The sequence below is a fragment of the Malus domestica genome, chromosome 11 (assembly GCF_042453785.1).
Source record: "Malus domestica chromosome 11, GDT2T_hap1".
NCBI classification, from domain to species: Eukaryota; Viridiplantae; Streptophyta; class Magnoliopsida; order Rosales; family Rosaceae; genus Malus; species Malus domestica.
This window is the reverse complement of record NC_091671.1, coordinates 17,175,335-17,193,900: the sequence shown is the minus strand read 5'-3', so window position 1 is coordinate 17,193,900 and position 18,566 is coordinate 17,175,335. Positions and strand designations below refer to the sequence as shown.

Sequence of the window (18,566 nt, the reverse complement as noted above, 5' to 3'; positions counted from 1 at the left end):
TTCAAAACGTATGATCATTCAAATTCATTTTCTGGGAAAAATCTCAAGTATATCGATATATACGGAAAACCAAAAGCCCACTCATTGGTATGTCGAAGGGTCATAGCCCTCGAGCCTCGATTGATGGCGCTCGTCCTCAGGATAGGTCTCATCTACATGTGAAATAACTGAATAAACGTTATTTAAAGCACATACACAAAACTAGGAAATAACTTCTCATATCTTGCTCAAATGGGGTATTTGAATATACCACCATGACCTACTCAACCTCAGGAACATCCCCATATTTTTAGAAAAAAAATTTCATGACCCCACGCGCCCTCACGCACTGGCCAAGGCACGGCCAGATGCACGGCTCACATGCAGGCACATGCCTGGCACACCAAACGGATTCCCTAACGGCGTTATGGAATATTCCATTAAAAACTAGAATATACCGTTATGTTTACCTGACGGCGTCAAGATATTCCGTCAACTTTGACGGAATATTCTTCTCCTTCTTCCTTGGTTCGCCAGTGCCGCTGCTATCGCCGGAAACTGGAAAAATAATCAAATCTTCATATCTTCTTCGATTCTCAACCAAAATTCACGAAATTTGTACCAAATTGAAGCTTACAATGAGAAGAACAAAATCTTACCAATTTTAAGCCCTGAAATACACAGGATTTCGCCAAAGAAACCTTGATAATTCGACCAAAATTTGAAACTTGCCAAACTCAACTTCCCACATCCAAAACACTTCATTTTTATTCTCCAAGCTTCGTGAAGGTGTTTTAAGCTTCCTATAACCTTAAAACTCCTTGAAAACTTCAAAATCACGAGTGCATGAACAATGCTCCAAATTGAGGTTCTTGGGTTCTTGGGTTTTCGAGGGTTTGACATACCAAAGATGGTATAGAACAACTCATGAGCTTACTAGGAGTTCAAAGGTGCCAACTACAACCTCGATCCGTGACTGGAAGTGAAGGTTTGAAGGTTGTCAATGCATTGTACGAAAAATGGATAAAATTCGAGAGAGGGAGGAGAGAGAAATAAAGAGTCAACAAGATGGGTTGGTGTGTGTGTGGTCCAGTTTGCAGCCAATCACAACAAACAACAACCACAAATTTTAAGTTGGGAACTTTAACGAAAAGCACCCGGTACTGTTCACTTTAACGAAAAACCACATTTTTACACTAAAAAGTCAATCCTGGTACTATTCACTTTACCCTTTATTTTGTCCTTATCATTAAAACTCAAAGTTTTCAAGCCCTTTTCATTAGTTTTCCTTTTTAAGTTCCAAAAATTTAGGAACTAATTAGATTAGTCTAACACCCAAACTCAAACCACAACATCACACAACGTACTTAACATCCAAGGGTATTCTAGACAATCCACACCATCGAAAAATTTATTTCGGGATTGGCTGTGACAACCTACCCCCTTTAAGAAAATTTCGTCCTCAAAATTCACACAATAAATACAACCCACTAATAATCATAAAACAATCTTGAATACATTTCTCTCATTCGGTCCTCTGTCTCCCAAATGGCTTCCTCCACTGAGTGATTCCTCTACAAAACTTTCACTAAGCGCACGGTCTTATTTCTCAGAACCTTATCCTTCCAATCCAAAATAGTCACTGGCTCCTTATCATAAGTCAAATCCGAATTAATTTCTAAAGGTTGAGAAGGTATCACATGAAAAGGATCTGAGATGTAATGACGAAGCATAGAGACATGAAAAACATCATGCACTTTTGATAACTCTAGAGGCAACTCAAGCCTGTAAGCAACCTCACCGACTCGCTCGGTGATCATATACGGTCCAATGTACCTAGGACTCAGCTTGCCTTTCTTTCCAAACCGTACTACACATCTTCATTATGATAGCTTCAAAAATACCCAATCACCTACATTATACATCCGGTCAGTGGCAAGTCTGTCTGCTAGACTCTTCTTTCGATCCTGAGCCTATTTCAGGTTAAACTTAATCACCTGAACATTTTGCACAGTCTCATCCATAATCTTAGGGCCCACCAAAACTCTTTCACCAACCTCCGACCAACATAAAGGTGTACGACAAGATTTACCATAGAGTGCCTCAAATGGCGACATACCAATACTTGAATGAAAGCTGTTGTTGTAGGAAAATTCCATCAAATCCAACTGCTTATGCCAAGCGTCACAAAACTGCAACACTGAAGATCTCAGCATATCTTCCAACGTCTGAATAGTCCTTTCTGACTGTCCGTCTGCCTGAGGATGATATGTTGTACTATAAAGTAATCTCGATACAAAAAATTCAGCTAATCAGCTTAAAGAATACTTCTCCCTCACTGGAATAAAATGTGTTGACTTAGTAAGCCAATCAACTATCACCCAAATGCCATCATAACCATTCTGTGTACGAGAAAGCTTGTTCACAAAATCCATAGTAATATTTTCTCATTTCCAATGTGGAACGGGAAGTGGCTGCATCAATCCAAAAGGTTTCTTTCTTTCTGCTTTGACTTGCTGACAAATGACACACCTATTCACATATTCAGCAATTTCTCTTTTCATACCCAGCCAATAATAAAATGGTCGAATGGTATGATACATTTTTGTACCTCCTGGATGCATTGCATAAGCTGAAATATGTGCTTCATCAAGAATCACCTTCTTTAATTCCATATTATTTGGCATATACATCTTATTCTCTTGCATAGGCATGCCATCAGTTTCTCGAATTCTAAAGTCTTTCTTCTTCCCCCGATTCCTCACTTGAATTATTTCCTGAGTCTCTTCATCATCCATCTGAGCTTTAAGTAACGATCAATTAAAATTGGCCTGACTTGAAAATTTGCAAGTAAGGCTTCCTCTCGATCTTCCACTCCTAACTTCATTCCAGTAGATCTCAAATCCGCAAGAAGAGGAACATGACAATCATAAATGGCATAAAATCTAACTAGAGTTTTCCTATTAAGGGCATCAGCCACTACATTCGCACGACCAGGATGATACTCAATCGTGCAATCATAATCACTAAACAACTTAATCCATCTCCGCTGCCGAAGATTAAGATCCCTCTGAGTAAAAAGATACTGAAGACTCTTATGATCTGTGAAGATCTTACATTTCTCACCATAAAGATAATGTCTCCAAATCTTTAAAGCAAAGATGATAGTTGCTAACTCCAGATCATAAGTAGGGTAATTCATCTCATAAGGCTTCAATTGTCGTGAAGCATAAGCAATCACCCTACCATGTCGCATCAACACATAACCTAGGCCATTTAAGGAAGCATCACTATAGATCTCAAAATTACCATTATCATCTGGGAGTGCTAAAACAGGTGCATGAGTGAGATAATACTTCAACTACTGAAAACTTTGCTCACAATTATTATCCCACTCAAACTGAGCGTCTTTTCTAGTCAACCTCGTTAATGGCAAAGTAATGACTGAAAAATCCTTAACAAACCGTCTATAATAGCCTGTTAAGCCCAGAAAACTCCTTACATCAGTGATGGTTCGAGGTTGTTGCCAATTCTCCATCGCTGCTACCTTTCGAGAATCCACTTGAATACCTTGAGCAGAAATGACATGTCCCAAAAATGCCACTTGATTCAACCAAAATTGGCATTTTCTAAACTTAGCATACAACTGATGTTCCCTTAATTTCTTCAATACCAAAGTAAGATGCCGAACATGTTCTGCTTTAGACTTAGAGTATACCAAAATGTCATCAATAAAAACAATGACAAACATGTCTATATATGGCTGGAATACTCGATTCATCAAATCCATGAAAGATGCTGATGCATTTGTTAATCCAAACAGCATCACAAGAAACTCATAATGACCATAACGAGTTCTGAAAGCAGTCTTAGGGACATCCTCACTGCTGATCTTCAACTAGTAATAACCAGACCTCAAATCAATCTTAGAAAACACACAGGCACCTCGAAGCTGATCAAACAAATCATCAACGCGGCAACGGGTAATGGTTTTTAATTGTTACCCGATTTAATTGCCTATAATCAATACATAGCCTCGAAGTCCCGTCTTTCTTTCTTACAAACAAAACTGCAGCTCCCCAGGGTGAAGTACTAGGCTGAATAAAACCTTTATCGATTAATTCTTGCAACTGGACTTGCAATTCCCTCAATTCAGCAGGAGCCATTCTATATGGAGTCAAAGATATAGGATCCGTACCTGGAAACAAATCAATAATGAACTCCACATCTTGATCTGGCAACAATCCAGGTAAATCATCAAGGAATACATCAGGAAAATGCCTGACTACTCGAATATCCTCCACACTACTAGAAGCAACATCATTCAGCACTAAATGAGCTAAATATCCCTGGCAACCTTTCGATAATAACCTTTTTGCTCTTACAGCATAAATAATATCGTGCCTCACCCCACTACGTTCACCCACAAAAGTAACTTCAGGTAATCCAGGATGATGGAAAGCAATTGTTTTCCCGTAGCAATATATCTTGGCATGATTATAATGCAACAAATCTGTGCCTAAGATTACATCAAAATCAACAATATCTAAAGGGATAAGATTCGCAGGCATAATCACATCCTCTACCATCACTGGACATCTTGGATATACACAATCCACATAACATTTCTCCCCTCTAGGTATAGCAAACTCTAAATCATACCCTAGAAGCGTAGGATGAGGTTATGTCACTTGAGCAAATGTATGAGAAATGACAGAATGCGTAGCACACCACAATCAATTAAAACTTTAGCAAAGTGACCAATAATGTTTAACGTACCCATGACCAAGTCCGGATGATTCTGAGCATCCTGCAAAGAGATATTGTTAATACGTCTCTGGGCTTGTTGTCGTCCCCCACGACCTCTATTAACTTGATTACCTCGCCCTTGCACACCTCGCCCCTGACTTGGCTGACCAGATTGCCTTGAAGATTCTGCACTACTAGAAGCAATCTCTACCTGCTGGGGTTATCCTCCTTAATATTACTGAGATCCACCAGTTGGAATGGGAGGATACGGTGTATACCCTCCAGGATACTAAGAATACCCATTCTCATAATAAGGATCCTGCGAATACTGATACTGCCCTGAAGCATAAGGAGCGGCATCGCCTTGATAATGATAAGCACCACCTCGACCCATCTGACCATAACTACCAGACCCTGGAATTTGCTAGATCGACGCTGGTGGTGGCATAGAAGGTTGTTGGGGCCTCTGCTAACTCTGGGGACAATTTATAGCTCTATGTCCCATCTGCCCACAAGTAAAACATCCACTGCTGCCTTTCCTACACTCCCCAAAATGCCTATTATTACATATACGGCATAAAGGAACACTTCCTCTTCCAGCATCTCCCTGCCTCTAGAATCTAGGACCTCCTGAAAATCTACCACATCTCCTCTAACTAGTGGCACTAAAACCTTCGCTAAGAATTGGAACTAGTTCCACTCCTCTTAAAGCTCTGAGTCTTGCGATGTCTTTGAGAAGACTGACCTTTATCTTTATCATCTCGCCTCTAATTCCATTCTTTTCTTCTTCATCTTCACTCTTACTGGGCATATTCTCTGAGTCTTCAATCCTTAAAAAAATCTCATAAAACTCCTGGTAAGTAACACAGGGAGTCGAGGTTGCTATAGAACACCATTTCTTTTTAGTACCCAACCTGAAACGACAGAGCATCTCAACCGGATTAGCAGCAACCTCCGGATGATAGCGAGACAAGTCAATGAATCTCCTATAATACTCATTAGCCGTCATCTTCCCCTACTTTAATTGAGTAAACTCTTGCTTTTTGTGATCAATAAACTTAGGGGGAATAAACCTTTTCTGAAACAACTGTTTAAACATTTCCCAGTCAACTGCTTCCTCTGGTGGCAACTGATAAGACTCTTGTCTCCACCAGGATGTAGGCTCTAGACCTAGAAACCAGGTAGTCGTCTCAACCCACCTATCAGGAGGAAGATTCCCTTGACTCTGCATTACACGGAAATCTTCTCAACATGATTGATCCATTTCTCCACTCCTTCATGTCCTTCATTCCCCATAAAATGATTCAGCTTCAGATTATACTATAAACATGAAAATTCCTAAAACAAACTAGACAAGAACACGTGTACAAAATAATATTTTGTATCAATGATTTTGGGGTTACAATCTCTCTCAAATTTGATCCTCTGATTTGATCTCCGTAAGGTGTTAATTTGTAGATGTGTGATTGATCCAAGGGCCGTCGAGGCTTGATCTTGGATAAACAGTCGGAAGTTTCTTCAAAGGCTGTTGGGGCTTGATCTTAAAGGTCGATGGAAGTTTCTTCAAGGGCCTTTGGGCTTGATCTTGAAGGTTGATGGATGAACGGATCTTCAAGGCTTTTGGGCTTAATCTTAAAGGTTGATGGATGAACGGATCTTCAAGGCTTTTGGACTTGATCTTGAAGAACTATTGATGAATGGATCTTCAAAGGCCTTTGGGGTTTGATCTTGATGAACAATTGATGAATGGATCTTCAAGGGCTTTTGGGCTTTATCTTGAAGAACGGTTGGATGTGTGGATTTGTTGATGTTGTTGATCCAGAGGGCCGTTGAGGCTTAATCTTAGGATGAACGGATGATGAATGATGTGTTGGAAATGTGCCCTAAAACCAATCATATGATGATACTTTACGGACATTTCACATGTTAAACTAATCTAGTTTAATATCAAGGGCAAAGATTATTGTTTGAACCGTCTCATATAAATGTTATATGCTTAAACGATAAGTCCAAGGAATATATGATTGGGAGAATGCGATCTAAAGAAGTTAGATTCATGAGACCATTCTTTCGTAGACACATCCTAAACGTTCCTGATCATAGGATTGCCAATTGGGCATTGACAGTCCGTTAAGATCAGTACGTGTTGTGTCTTCTCTCAGGGAGAGTGACTAGTCTCGAGTCATTGGTGTGTGTGACATCAAGAAAAGTACGTAGGTGCTCAATAGAGAATGAGTTCACTGAACACGATCAACGAAGAGTTCTCATATTCATGTCACATGAGAACTCATGGTTGGGATAATGCAAAGTAGTCCTTTGACCTAAGGCATCATAGTTGTCTTGTGGTTAAGTCCTTGATCTTTGATTATGTCAAAAGTCACTCCAAAAGGAGGGTGTCCACGGCATAATTGGGGTTAAGCCACTTAGCCATGGAGGCAAGTGAATGCGCAACAAGGGATCTCTAACCTTCAAACTGTTTGAGGGAGAATACTCTATGATATGATTAAGAATCTCTGGCCAGAGTATGAATGAGATTTAGGAAAGTCGTTCCAAATCACATTCAAGGTAATCATATAAGCACACGAATTACATTGGATAGTAGACATGAATAAACTATCAAACCAAACAATGTGGTCAAGAGTATTGTATTAGAGAAAGACCGTATTGCATTTGTAATCCTAAACTGAATAGGTTCTCTACCTCTTCTGATTAGCTTGGGTAACCATGATATGCTGCTAGGTGTCACTCATGGTTTGTGGAAGCCCTAAACGTGTATAATCACTAAAGGGAGAATTGAAAGTAAGTTTCAATTCACAATCGATTTGAAAGAGTTCTAATCGCCCACTGCCTCGCTAAAAGGAACCTAATGGATCGTACACCGTGTAAGGTGGAGATTGAAGAAACAATGGAGATGAGTAAGAATAATTAAATGGTTTAATTGTTTATGGCAAGGATTAATTAATATGTTAATTAATCAAACGAATAAGTTCGTTAAAAGACCACGGGTTAGTTTTGGGCCTCAAGGCCCAATGGGCTTCGAACGTCAAGCCCATTGACTTAAGTTGTATGACAACTTAATGACTAATAATTCACAAAGGCCTTAAAAGCCCAATGAAACCCTTAAGGCCGGCCATTTAGAGATGGAGTGGGTTTTGGACTTATTTACAAGTTTGCCACTCCAATGAATTAAGGTATAAATATGACTTTATAGCCAAAATTCATTTAGGGTTCTTTTGGAGAAAATTGGAGAGAACATGTCTCTCCTTTTCTCTCTAGGAGGCCGGCCCCCTTGGAGGGATTAGCTAGCAATCCCACTCCTCCAAGGTCACTCATTTCTTCTCCAATCTAACCTTGGTGTAGACACTTAGAGGTTCTCAATTTTGGGAACTTAGAGAACCATATTCTTCCATCCAAATCCATGGATCTAAGAAGCAAGGAATGAAGGCCCTCTCCTTGGGTGATTAGCCTTTGCTTATGCAAAGAGGAATCTACAAAGGTATAAATTTCTCAACTCACTTTGATTTGAGTTGAGTCTTGGTTCACCAATCTACTAGGCTTTGAATTTCATGGTTAATGTTTTGTTTTTAAGTGCATGCAAGCATGATTCCGCCTTTAATTGTTAATTGCATGCTTATTGATGTTGCTTAAATGAACATGTTTTTCACAAATCTTCCTTCACGATGAACACTTTCTTCAAGGGCCCTAGGGGCTTGATCTTGAATTGGGGAAAGTTCTTCAAGGGTCGTCGGGGCTTGATCTTGAAGGAGGATTTGAAGAAGAACGAAGAGAGTTTTCTTGATCCTTCTGGATTTGCTTGGGAGCTTTAGAGTTTCAAAGTTTCAAGGTTTTGGTGTGATATGAATTGGTTATAAATTGCCCTCGCAAAATGAATGAAATGGCCTTGTATTTATAGAATTTTTCAAGGCCTAATTTTGAATATAATATTCAGATGAAATAAATCATTTCTGCCAGATGTTGACATGTGTCCTTATTTGATGATTTTTCCGATTTATTTTGATTTTTCCTTTAATCACATGCTACGTGTAAAATTTATGTGACACGTGAGCGTTGACATTGTAATTATCGGTCAACATTTATTTCACCGAAATTTCGATGTCTACATATACATAGTCTCAAGAGGTGTCCTTTGGAGAGGACGAAGCAAAGACTGAATGGCATTAGCTATAGCGTCCCCTAACTGAGCTATATCGGGGAAACTAGGCTTAAGCGAAGGACGTGGATCTCTACGAGGCGGCATAGTTCTAACAGAAGACATCAAATTAATTAGAAATTCTCAAGATATGCAGGACTGCAAACCTAGGGCTGTGATACCAAACAGACAATTGTCACATCCCGGCCCGGGCCCCCACCACATCCCGGGATCGACTCTGTCGTAGCACGATATTTTCCGCTTTGGGCCCCGACCACGCCCTCATGGTTTTTTTTCTAGGAACTCACACGAGAACTTACCAGTAGGTCACCCATCATGGAATTGCTCTCGCGCGAACTCGCTTAACTTCGAAGTTCCGATGGAACCTGAAACTAGTGAGCTCCCAAAAGACCTCGTGCTAGGTAGAGATGGGAGTATACATATAAGGCTTACAGGATCCTCACCCCTGGGTGATGTGGGATCTTACAATCCACCCCCTTAAGGGCCCAACGTTCTCGTCGACACACTTCTGGCCAAGGATTGGCTCTGAAATCAAACTGACACACCCCGACCTAAATCAGGGCATGTTGGCCGTCATGTGAGGGTGACGTAGTCATGTGCACCGTGCGGAAGCAATAGAGATATAAGGAATTACGAATAAACCAAAAACCAAATCAACTAGAGTACTAGATAAGATAAAGTGCAAGTGCGAGATTAAGTGTAAAATACACAATCAGAGGATAAATAGCCTGGGTGCAGTCAGGCAGGACAAGTACAAATTATACAACACCTAAAGGTGATCCTACATTTATGATGTTCAGTCAAAACCATCGTCGAAATCCCCATGAGCCACCAAAGCATTTCTACCTAAACCCTGGAGGGGTGCAAAACAAAAAGTGTGAGTGGGCAAAAACAAAGCTTTTCAAAATCATTTCATTTCTCAAAAGTTATAACCCCTCGCCGTAAAACCTGTATAATTTCCCAGAAAATAATAATAATAATAATAATAAGTTGTATCAGAAATCAAACTAAAGATGAAAATCCATAGAAGTATACCATGCCAAAGTATCTCAATGCATTGCCATGAGTAATCCAGACAAAGTATATTAATGTTAGATATCACGTCAGCCAAATCCCTTTAACTCAATATGTATGGCTGAGTCTATAGCTCATAACCAATCTCAATCATATCAAATCAAATCCTACACACGAGTCAGAACCACCTAAAGTGGTCTGTACAACAAGACTAGGTGTAAAATAAATATGCTATAGTGCCACGATCACATGAAGGCTGTGCGAATAATTGTGGGTCACCTACGAGTCGGAACCACCTATAGTGGTCTGCATGACAAGCCAGTGCACCTAACTTGGATCCAAGGTGAGCATATAGTGCGGGAGGTGAACATCACGTGAAGGACTGTGCCCTAACTCTAGGCGGGAGCACTAACACTGGGGTGCAGGTTTATGAGCTCTCAATACATCACATCATATCTCGCATAACTGAAGCAATCTTATATCTTTAATTTATGAACTTACCTGTGCGTCCGCAGCACCAATCTTAAATATATGCAACTACTGATGCATAAATAAATAAGCAGATACTTTGAATGGCATTTCAAAATGTATGATCATTCAAATTCATTTTCTGGGAAAAATCTCAAGTATATCGGTATATATGGAAAACCAAAAGTCCACTCACTGGTATGTCGAAAGGTCGTAGCCCCCGAGCCTCGATTGATGGCGCTCGTCCTCAGGATAGGTCTCACCTATATGGGAAATAACTGAATAAACGTTATTTAAAGCACATACACAAAACTAGGAAATAACTTCTCATATCTTGCTCAAATGGGGTATTTGAATATACCACCATGACCTACTCAACCTCAGGAACATCCCCATATTTTTAGAAAAAAAATTATGACCCCACGCGCCCTCACTCACCGGCCAAGGCATGGCCAGACGCGCGGCTCACGTGCAGGCACTTGCCTGGCACACCAAATGGATTCCCTAACGGCGTTAGAGAATATGCCGTTATGTTTATCTGATGGTGTCAGAATATGCCGTCAACTTTGACAAAATATTCTTCTCCTTCTTCCTTGGTTCGTCAGAGTCCAGCACCGGTGTCGCTGCTATCGCCGGAAACTAGAACAATAATCAAACCTTCATATCTTCTTCGATTCTCAACCAAAATTCACGAAATTTGTACCAAATTGAAGCTTACAACGAGAAGAACAAAACCTTACCAATTTTAAGCCCTAAAATCCACAGGATTTCGCCAGAGAAACCTCAATAATCCGACCAAAATTTGAAACTTGCCAAACTCAACTTCCCGACATCCAAAACACTTCATTTTTCTTCGCCGAGCTTCGTGAAGGTGTTTTAAGGGTTCCTATAACCTTAAAACTCCTTAAAAATTTCATAATCACGAGTGCATGGACAGTGCTCCAAATCGAGGTTCTTGGGTTCTCGGGTTTTCGAGGGTTTCACGTACCAAAGATGGTATAGAACAACTCCTGAGCTTACTAGGAGTTCAAAGGTGCCAACTACAACCTTAATCTGTGACTGGAAGTGAAGATTTGAAGGTTGTCCGTACGTTGTACGGAAAATGGATAAAATCCGAGAGAGAGAGAGTCAACGGGATGGGTTGGTGTGTGTGTGTGGTCCAGTTTGCAGCCAATCACAACAAACAACAACCACAAATTTTAAGTTCCAAAAATTTAGGAACTAATTAGATTAGTCTAAAACCCAAACTCAAACCACAACATCACACAACGTACTCAACATCCAAGGGTATTCTAGACAATTCACACCATCAAAAAATTTATTTCAAGACAGGCTGTGACACTAAGGTTTTAGGAATGCTTGATTGAATAAAATTCTTTCAAACAAAGTAATAAATTACGGGTCTGACTTTAATGCTATATAATATTCAATGTTATCGAGTGTTTGAGTCGTTAGACTAATCTGACTTTAGTACTATGTAATATTCAATATTATCGATTGTTTTAGCTGTTAGATTATATAGTATATACATGCGATATTATTTACACTAATAGGTGAGAGAGTAGCTAAGTCTCATTGAATTTAGCTCAAAGTCGTATTTGGAGATAATTAAACCTAAAACTACTCTCTCACTAAAAACTACTATTAGATGTAATACTAAATGACTTAGATCTTTTACTTTTACTCTTAGTAATTAATTTTTCATATCAATAAATACTACTAGAAGAATTTTCCAAAATAAACAAATAGAAAAGTTGAAAGTTCTGTGCGACACACAGACACTTGGCACAAGGTACTACCTTGGACATCCATTCACCACCAAGAGTAATGTTAAGTAGACCAAAATTTTTGACTAAATTTACTAACCATATGATGTGTTACCAATATGAAATAAGCACGTTAATAAACATTTAAGTAATCATTCAAGAAAAGTGTTATTGGCACTCCAAAAATTTCATTCTACACTTCTTATAAGTGTATTTTTGTTTGCTAATATAGAAAATTTGGATTATAAAATAAGATTTTTGAAGTGATAATAATAATTCCTTAATTCAATTATCAGCAACTGGGCAAAACTTTTAATTTAAAATTTTGGTCTCATTATCCTCCCCAAAACCGTGCACTTTGTCTGAAGCGTCTTTTCCCAAAATGAACTCCAAGACGACGTTATTTAAAGACCACACACTTGAGTTCATAACTCAAAACCCAATCCTAACTCATCTCAACTCCGACGCCCGCCGCCACTCTGTCTGTCTGAACTCCGAGCAAACCGAGTAGCAAATGGACTTGAAGGTGGAATGGAGCTGGAACAAGGCTCTCATCGGGGCGGCGACCGCCGTAGCCGCAACAGCAGTAATATCTTCCAAGCCAAAGGACCCCACCTTCGACGTCATGTCCATCAAGTTGACCTCCTTCAAGCTCAACTTCCCACTCCTCGACGCCGAGCTCATCCTCACCGTCCAAGTCACCAACCCCAACATCGCCCCCATCCACTACTCCTCCACCACCATGTCCATCTTCTACAAGGGCTCCCTCCTCGGTACCGCCCAAGTCGAGGCAGGCTCTCAGCCCGCCAAGTCCTCCCAGAAGATCCTCCTTCCAGCTCGCCTCTACGGCCTCCAGATGGCCCACCACGCCGCTAGCTTTATTGCCGACGCGGCGAGGCGGGAGATGGTGCTGGACGCCGCTGTGGATATTGTCGGTGCGGCAAGGGTTTTGTGGTGGGACCACCAGTTTAAGATCCACGTGGATAGTCACTTGACCGTTGATCCGGTTTTTCTTGATGTTATTGATCAGGAAAATAAGTCTGAGATGGAGATTAGTCTTCTTCATACTTGAGCCGATACTTTCTCCCGGCACTAATATTATATTTTAATTGTTTAACGGTTTTGTTTTCTGTATTTTTGGGTTACATTTTACGTTCTGTTTTCATGCTACCCTTAATTTGTTAAATCGGTGTTTTGACATTATGTTCTAAATAATATGAAATGAATATGCGAGAAGACGTGACTTTCTTTTTAATGTCACGCTTATATCTTGAAATGCTTTTAAAACTTATAGGGTGTGTTTATTGTAACAGATTATTTTGGAATAGATTAGATTCAGAGACTAAGCTGGTTTGACTTAAAATAGAGTAAGTTGGATTAATTTAGTGAAGCGTTTAGTATCGACTAAGAAGCATGATTGTAATATTATATTATTTAATCTATTAATATTAATATTTTATTGTTCATTTAATATATCAATTAATATTTTATTATTACTTTAACTTTTTTCTTATTTTTCTAGGGGAGAGGATCCTCTCCGAATCCAAACCCTCTGTATCCTCCGGATCCTTCTTCTTAAAAGGCCGAGTCGATGTCGTGGCTTTCCTGGAGTCGATGTCGTGCTTCCTCAACGTTGGCATTATGCCTCCTCAGCGCTAGTTACTGGCAACGTCGACGTAATAGTTGTCGACGATTGTGGTTCTATAAAATTGAGCGTGTAGAAGCTTATCTATAAACAAACAAAAAAAAAGTGAAGAAGAAGATGCAAAATTGAAGAAGAAGGATTGTTGAAGAAGAAAGATTGATGAAGAAAAAGAAGCATGAGCAAAATTGCAGAAAAGAAAGAGAAGGAGGATCCGGAGGGTTTGGGTCCGGAGAGGATCCTCTCCCTTTTTCTAGAATCATCTTCCTCTATAATCTCTTCTTTCATTTTTTTTTGCTCCGCCTCTCCCTCCCCATTCCCCCTTTCTCCCATTTTTGTCCCTCATTTTCTTTATACCAGTCTTCCTCCTCTCCATTTTTTTCTTCAATTTTACTTCTGTACTAGTGTCCCTTCTCCCATCCCTCCCTTTGTATTTATTTTTCCATTTTCTTTAGATTTGGTACTTTTATTTTGTAGGCAAATCATAGTTGTGCAAGAAAAATTACTCAACTTCACTGCACCCGATGCTAAAGTTTTCAATCTTGCACCAATCTTTTGCACGAAATTTCCTTATACTATGTTTCCAACCTAACCTTTTGCACCCAAAACTTTTTAATTTCAAAATCCCAGGTCACCATCTTGAGCAACGATGATGTCGGCAGAAGAATCTGGGTCATCGCCTCTGATCAACGATAGTGCAGCCACCATGAACATCTGAAGCTTCAAGTAGAGATAGGAAATACAGAAAGAAAGAGAGAAGCAAGGACTGGGTAGGGGCGAAGCGAAGGAGAAGAGGGTCTTAGCAGTCCCCTCTTTCTCAAGGGGTCTCGCTAAGACCACCTAGCGAGTGTTTTAGTCGAAGCGAATTCCATCTAGTCTCATTAAACTTAATCCCTTTTGCAAACAAACATTGGACTACACTAGCTTTTAGTCCAATCCAGTCCAGTGAGGTCTAGTGAAGCTAAACAAACACGCCCATAGAATACTTCACTTAATTCTTTGACACGTAATTTGTGTCCACGTCATACTATTTTTTGTTCATTTTGTCCGGTTTTCATCTATGACGTCAAAGATGTTTTTGTAAAACAATAACATATTAATAATAAAAGATGTTACAATCGGAAGAGAGAAAACAACGTAAATAAGGATTAGGTGAGACATACTACATACCTATAGAGCCTTTTTTTTTTCTTTTCGCAAATCTTTTCAAGTTTGATTATATAATTACAAAACAATGGTAATTTTAACAAACTACATACCTATATACCTATGGCAGCCAATTTTAATATGTTAGCTTTGGCGATGGTGATTTTTACAAACCGAAACTCTAATTAATTTATGACACACCTCGACCCAAATCAAGGCATACTGGCCGTCACGTGAGGGTGACGTAGCCATGTGCACAGTGCAGAAACAATAATGATAATAGAGAATACGAATAATTAAAAACCAATTCATAAGAGTACTAGCTAAGGTAAGTGCTAGGAAATGTGTGAATACACAATCAGAGTATAAGTAGCCTAAGTTCAGTCCAGAAAATAAGTACTAATTAAACGACACCCAAAGATGCCCTACATTTGTGATAGTCTGTCAGAACCTCCAATCAATCCTCGTGAGCCACCAACAAACAAGCTTATCTAAAATCTGGAGGGGCGCAAAAACAGAAAGTGTGAGTGGGTAAAAACAAAGCTTTTCAAAACCATTTCATTATCAAATGCTCTAACCCCTCGCCGTAAAACATGTATAAATTTCCTAGAAGTGGAATATAAATACATAAGTATATATATATATATATATGCATATATTTCAATTCCTGCTTCACATATCCATTTTCATAAGTATGCCATGCCAAAATATAAAACAAAATGACTAACTCAAGTGAAAATAAATTCATGGAAAATAACATATTAGCCGGAACCCCTGCAGAGGTTTGTACGGCTGAATTCATAGCTCATTAGTCAATCTAGCTGGAGTCACTGCAAGTAACCTATACGGCATTACACTGCACACGAATCGAAACCACTGAAATGGTCTGTACGACAGGACTGGGTGTAATATAACTATGCTCCTTACTACATTCTCATTATAATTGTGCGATAAATCGCTAGTCACCTACGAGTTGAAACCACATATAATGGTTTGTACGACAAGACCGTGCACCTAAATTGGATCCAATGTGAGCATATGGTGTGGGAGGTGACATTATATACAGGCATGTGCCATATCTTTGGCTAACTTACTAACACCAAGGTGCAGGTTTATGAGCCCTATGTTCCTTAATTAATTACAACCGTTATTCACATTCACAATTCATAACTCACCTGGGGCTTACCTGAGTAGGGGTGGGTTCGGTTCAAATTGGTTCGGTTTTTTGTCAAAACCGAAACCAAACCGAAATTTCAGTTCGGTTCAGTTCATTTTTTTTTTCGGTTTTTTTCAGTTCAGTTTTTTTTCGGTTCGGTTTCGATTTTTTGTTTTTTTTTATTTCAAAAAATGAAAAACATTGAAATTTTAAATTTTAACATCTCCAACACAATCATAATATAAGCATTCTAACTAGAATCGAAGACAATGAAAATAAACATTTAAAGTTGAACTAAAATCATCAAGCAAGTCTTCCAAAGTCCAAACTAACAACCTCACAACACAAAAATCGTACAAATGACTTAGAAAAGTTAAATTGTATGATGTTGTTCAAAGATTTAGGTTGTTTGCTTGTAATTGCATGTTGACAACTTGGTTAGTAAAAGTAATGCGTGGGTGGATTTATTTAGTGTGTGTTGGATTCTTTTCCATCACAAATTACGCAAGTAATCTACCTGAAATAAATGTTTATGGATTATGTTACATGTTATATAAGAGTAGATTTGGAAAAGAAAGCTGGGGCAGAAGTAGACAATGCTATGGAGATGGATGTAGGTACTTCAGGAGGAGGTTTGGTTCCGGAACCTTATATGGGGGAGAAATAATAGGTTAGGATTTACAGTTTTTATAGGCCTTTTTTTTAATATTTTGAGCTTAAAGTTTGGCAACACATTGGGTTTGGCACATTTTCACTTACAAATTGGGTTTAGAAAATAATACCCAAAACAAATAATTAAATAAAAAAATTAATTTAATTAATTCGGTTCGGTTTGGTTTGGTTCGGTTTCTAGATCACTAAAACCGAACCGAACCAAAAGAATTCGGTTCGGTTCAGTTTTTTCAATTTGGTTCGATTTTTTTGGTTCGATTCGGTTTTTTTGGTTTCGGTTCGGTTCAGTTTTCGGTTTTTTGAACCCATCCCTATACCTGAGCGTCCACAGCACCACAATTATATATACATGCAAACATCATATGCATATTCTAAATGTAAAACATTTGGCATGGCAATTTAAGTCATAACTCATTTAAATGCATTTTCTAGGAAATATACCAAGCATATACATATATATTCAAAACCAAAAGCCCACTCACTAGTATGTCGAAGGGTCGTAGCCCCCGAGTCGTCCTTGACTGCGCTCGTCCTCGGGATAAGTCTCCCCTATATGCGAAACAATTATAAAAACGTTAATTTAAAGAACATAACCAATACTGGCTAATAATTTCTCATACATTGCTCAAATGAGGTATATAAATATACCATCGTGACCTACACAACTCGATGAACACGCCCAAAATTTTAAAATAATTTTTGGAGCCCTCACGTGCCGTCACGTGCCAACAAGGGCACGGCCCTACGCATGGCCACGTGCAGAGAACCCTAACGAAATCCCCTAACCTCATTAGGAATATTCCATTAAAAAGCAACAGAAACCGTTAACTCTACCTGACAGCGTCAGAATATTCCGTCAAACTTTGACGGAATATTCGCTCGTCTTCTTCCTTCGACTCCAGTGACCATTGTTGTCGCCGAAAAACTGCGAATTCGAAAAACCTTGATATCTCAGTCAATACTCGACCAAATTACCTCAAAATTTGTCCTAAACTAAAGCTTGTAACTAGAGGAACAAAATCTTACCAATTTCAAGGCTTGAAATCCACGGAATTTTGACGGAGAAGGCTCGATAATCCGGCCAAAACTTACAACTCATCAAACTCAACTTTCCGACGTCCAAATTATTTGGTTTTTCTTCTCTGAGATTCGTAAGGACGTTCTAAAGCTTCTTACAAGCTTGAAATCCTCTAAAAATCATGCATTTACGACTACATGAACAGTGCTCAAATCGGAAGGTGATGGTTTCTCGGGTTTTACAAGCTTTCAAGTCCTAAAAATGGTACGAATAGACTCAGGAGCTTGTAGGGAACAAGAACATCACCTTTTTAATGTCGATCCACGACTAGTTGAAGGGTTTTGAGGTTGACCGTACGTTTTGTACGGAAATGGAAGGAAATCCAATAGTGAAGAAAGAGAGAGTCAACGGGAGAGAGAGAAAAAAAGGTATGGGTGTTTGTGTGTATGGTCCTAGTTGGTCACAACCAAACAAAACTAAGTCCTAAGTATTCAAAAACTTATGAAAATTTTAGAATAAACCTCAACCAACATATCACACACCATAGGTTCAATGGTATAATTGTAATTTCATGCCGTCGAAAAATAATACTCCAGAAAGGGTTGTGACAATCTACCCACCTTAATAAAATTTCGTCCGCGAAATTTATACAATCATTACAATCCACTAATAACCAGAAAACAATCATGGATACATCTCTCTCATCCGATCTTCTTTCTCCCATGTAGCCTCTTCCACTGAATGGTTTCTCCACAGAACTTTTACCAGGTGCATTGTCTTATTCC

The 18,566-nt window shown here is 39.1% G+C and overlaps 1 protein-coding gene across 1 annotated transcript; it reads left to right on the top strand.

Moving 5' to 3' along the window:
- The first annotated feature begins 12,483 nt into the window (after positions 1-12,483).
- LOC103453369 (uncharacterized) lies at positions 12,484-13,423 on the top strand. The gene has a single exon (XM_008392913.4). The coding sequence runs from the start codon at positions 12,662-12,664 to the stop codon at positions 13,217-13,219; it is 558 nt and encodes a 185-aa protein (XP_008391135.1). The 5' UTR covers positions 12,484-12,661; the 3' UTR covers positions 13,220-13,423.
- Positions 13,424-18,566: the final 5,143 nt, after the last annotated feature.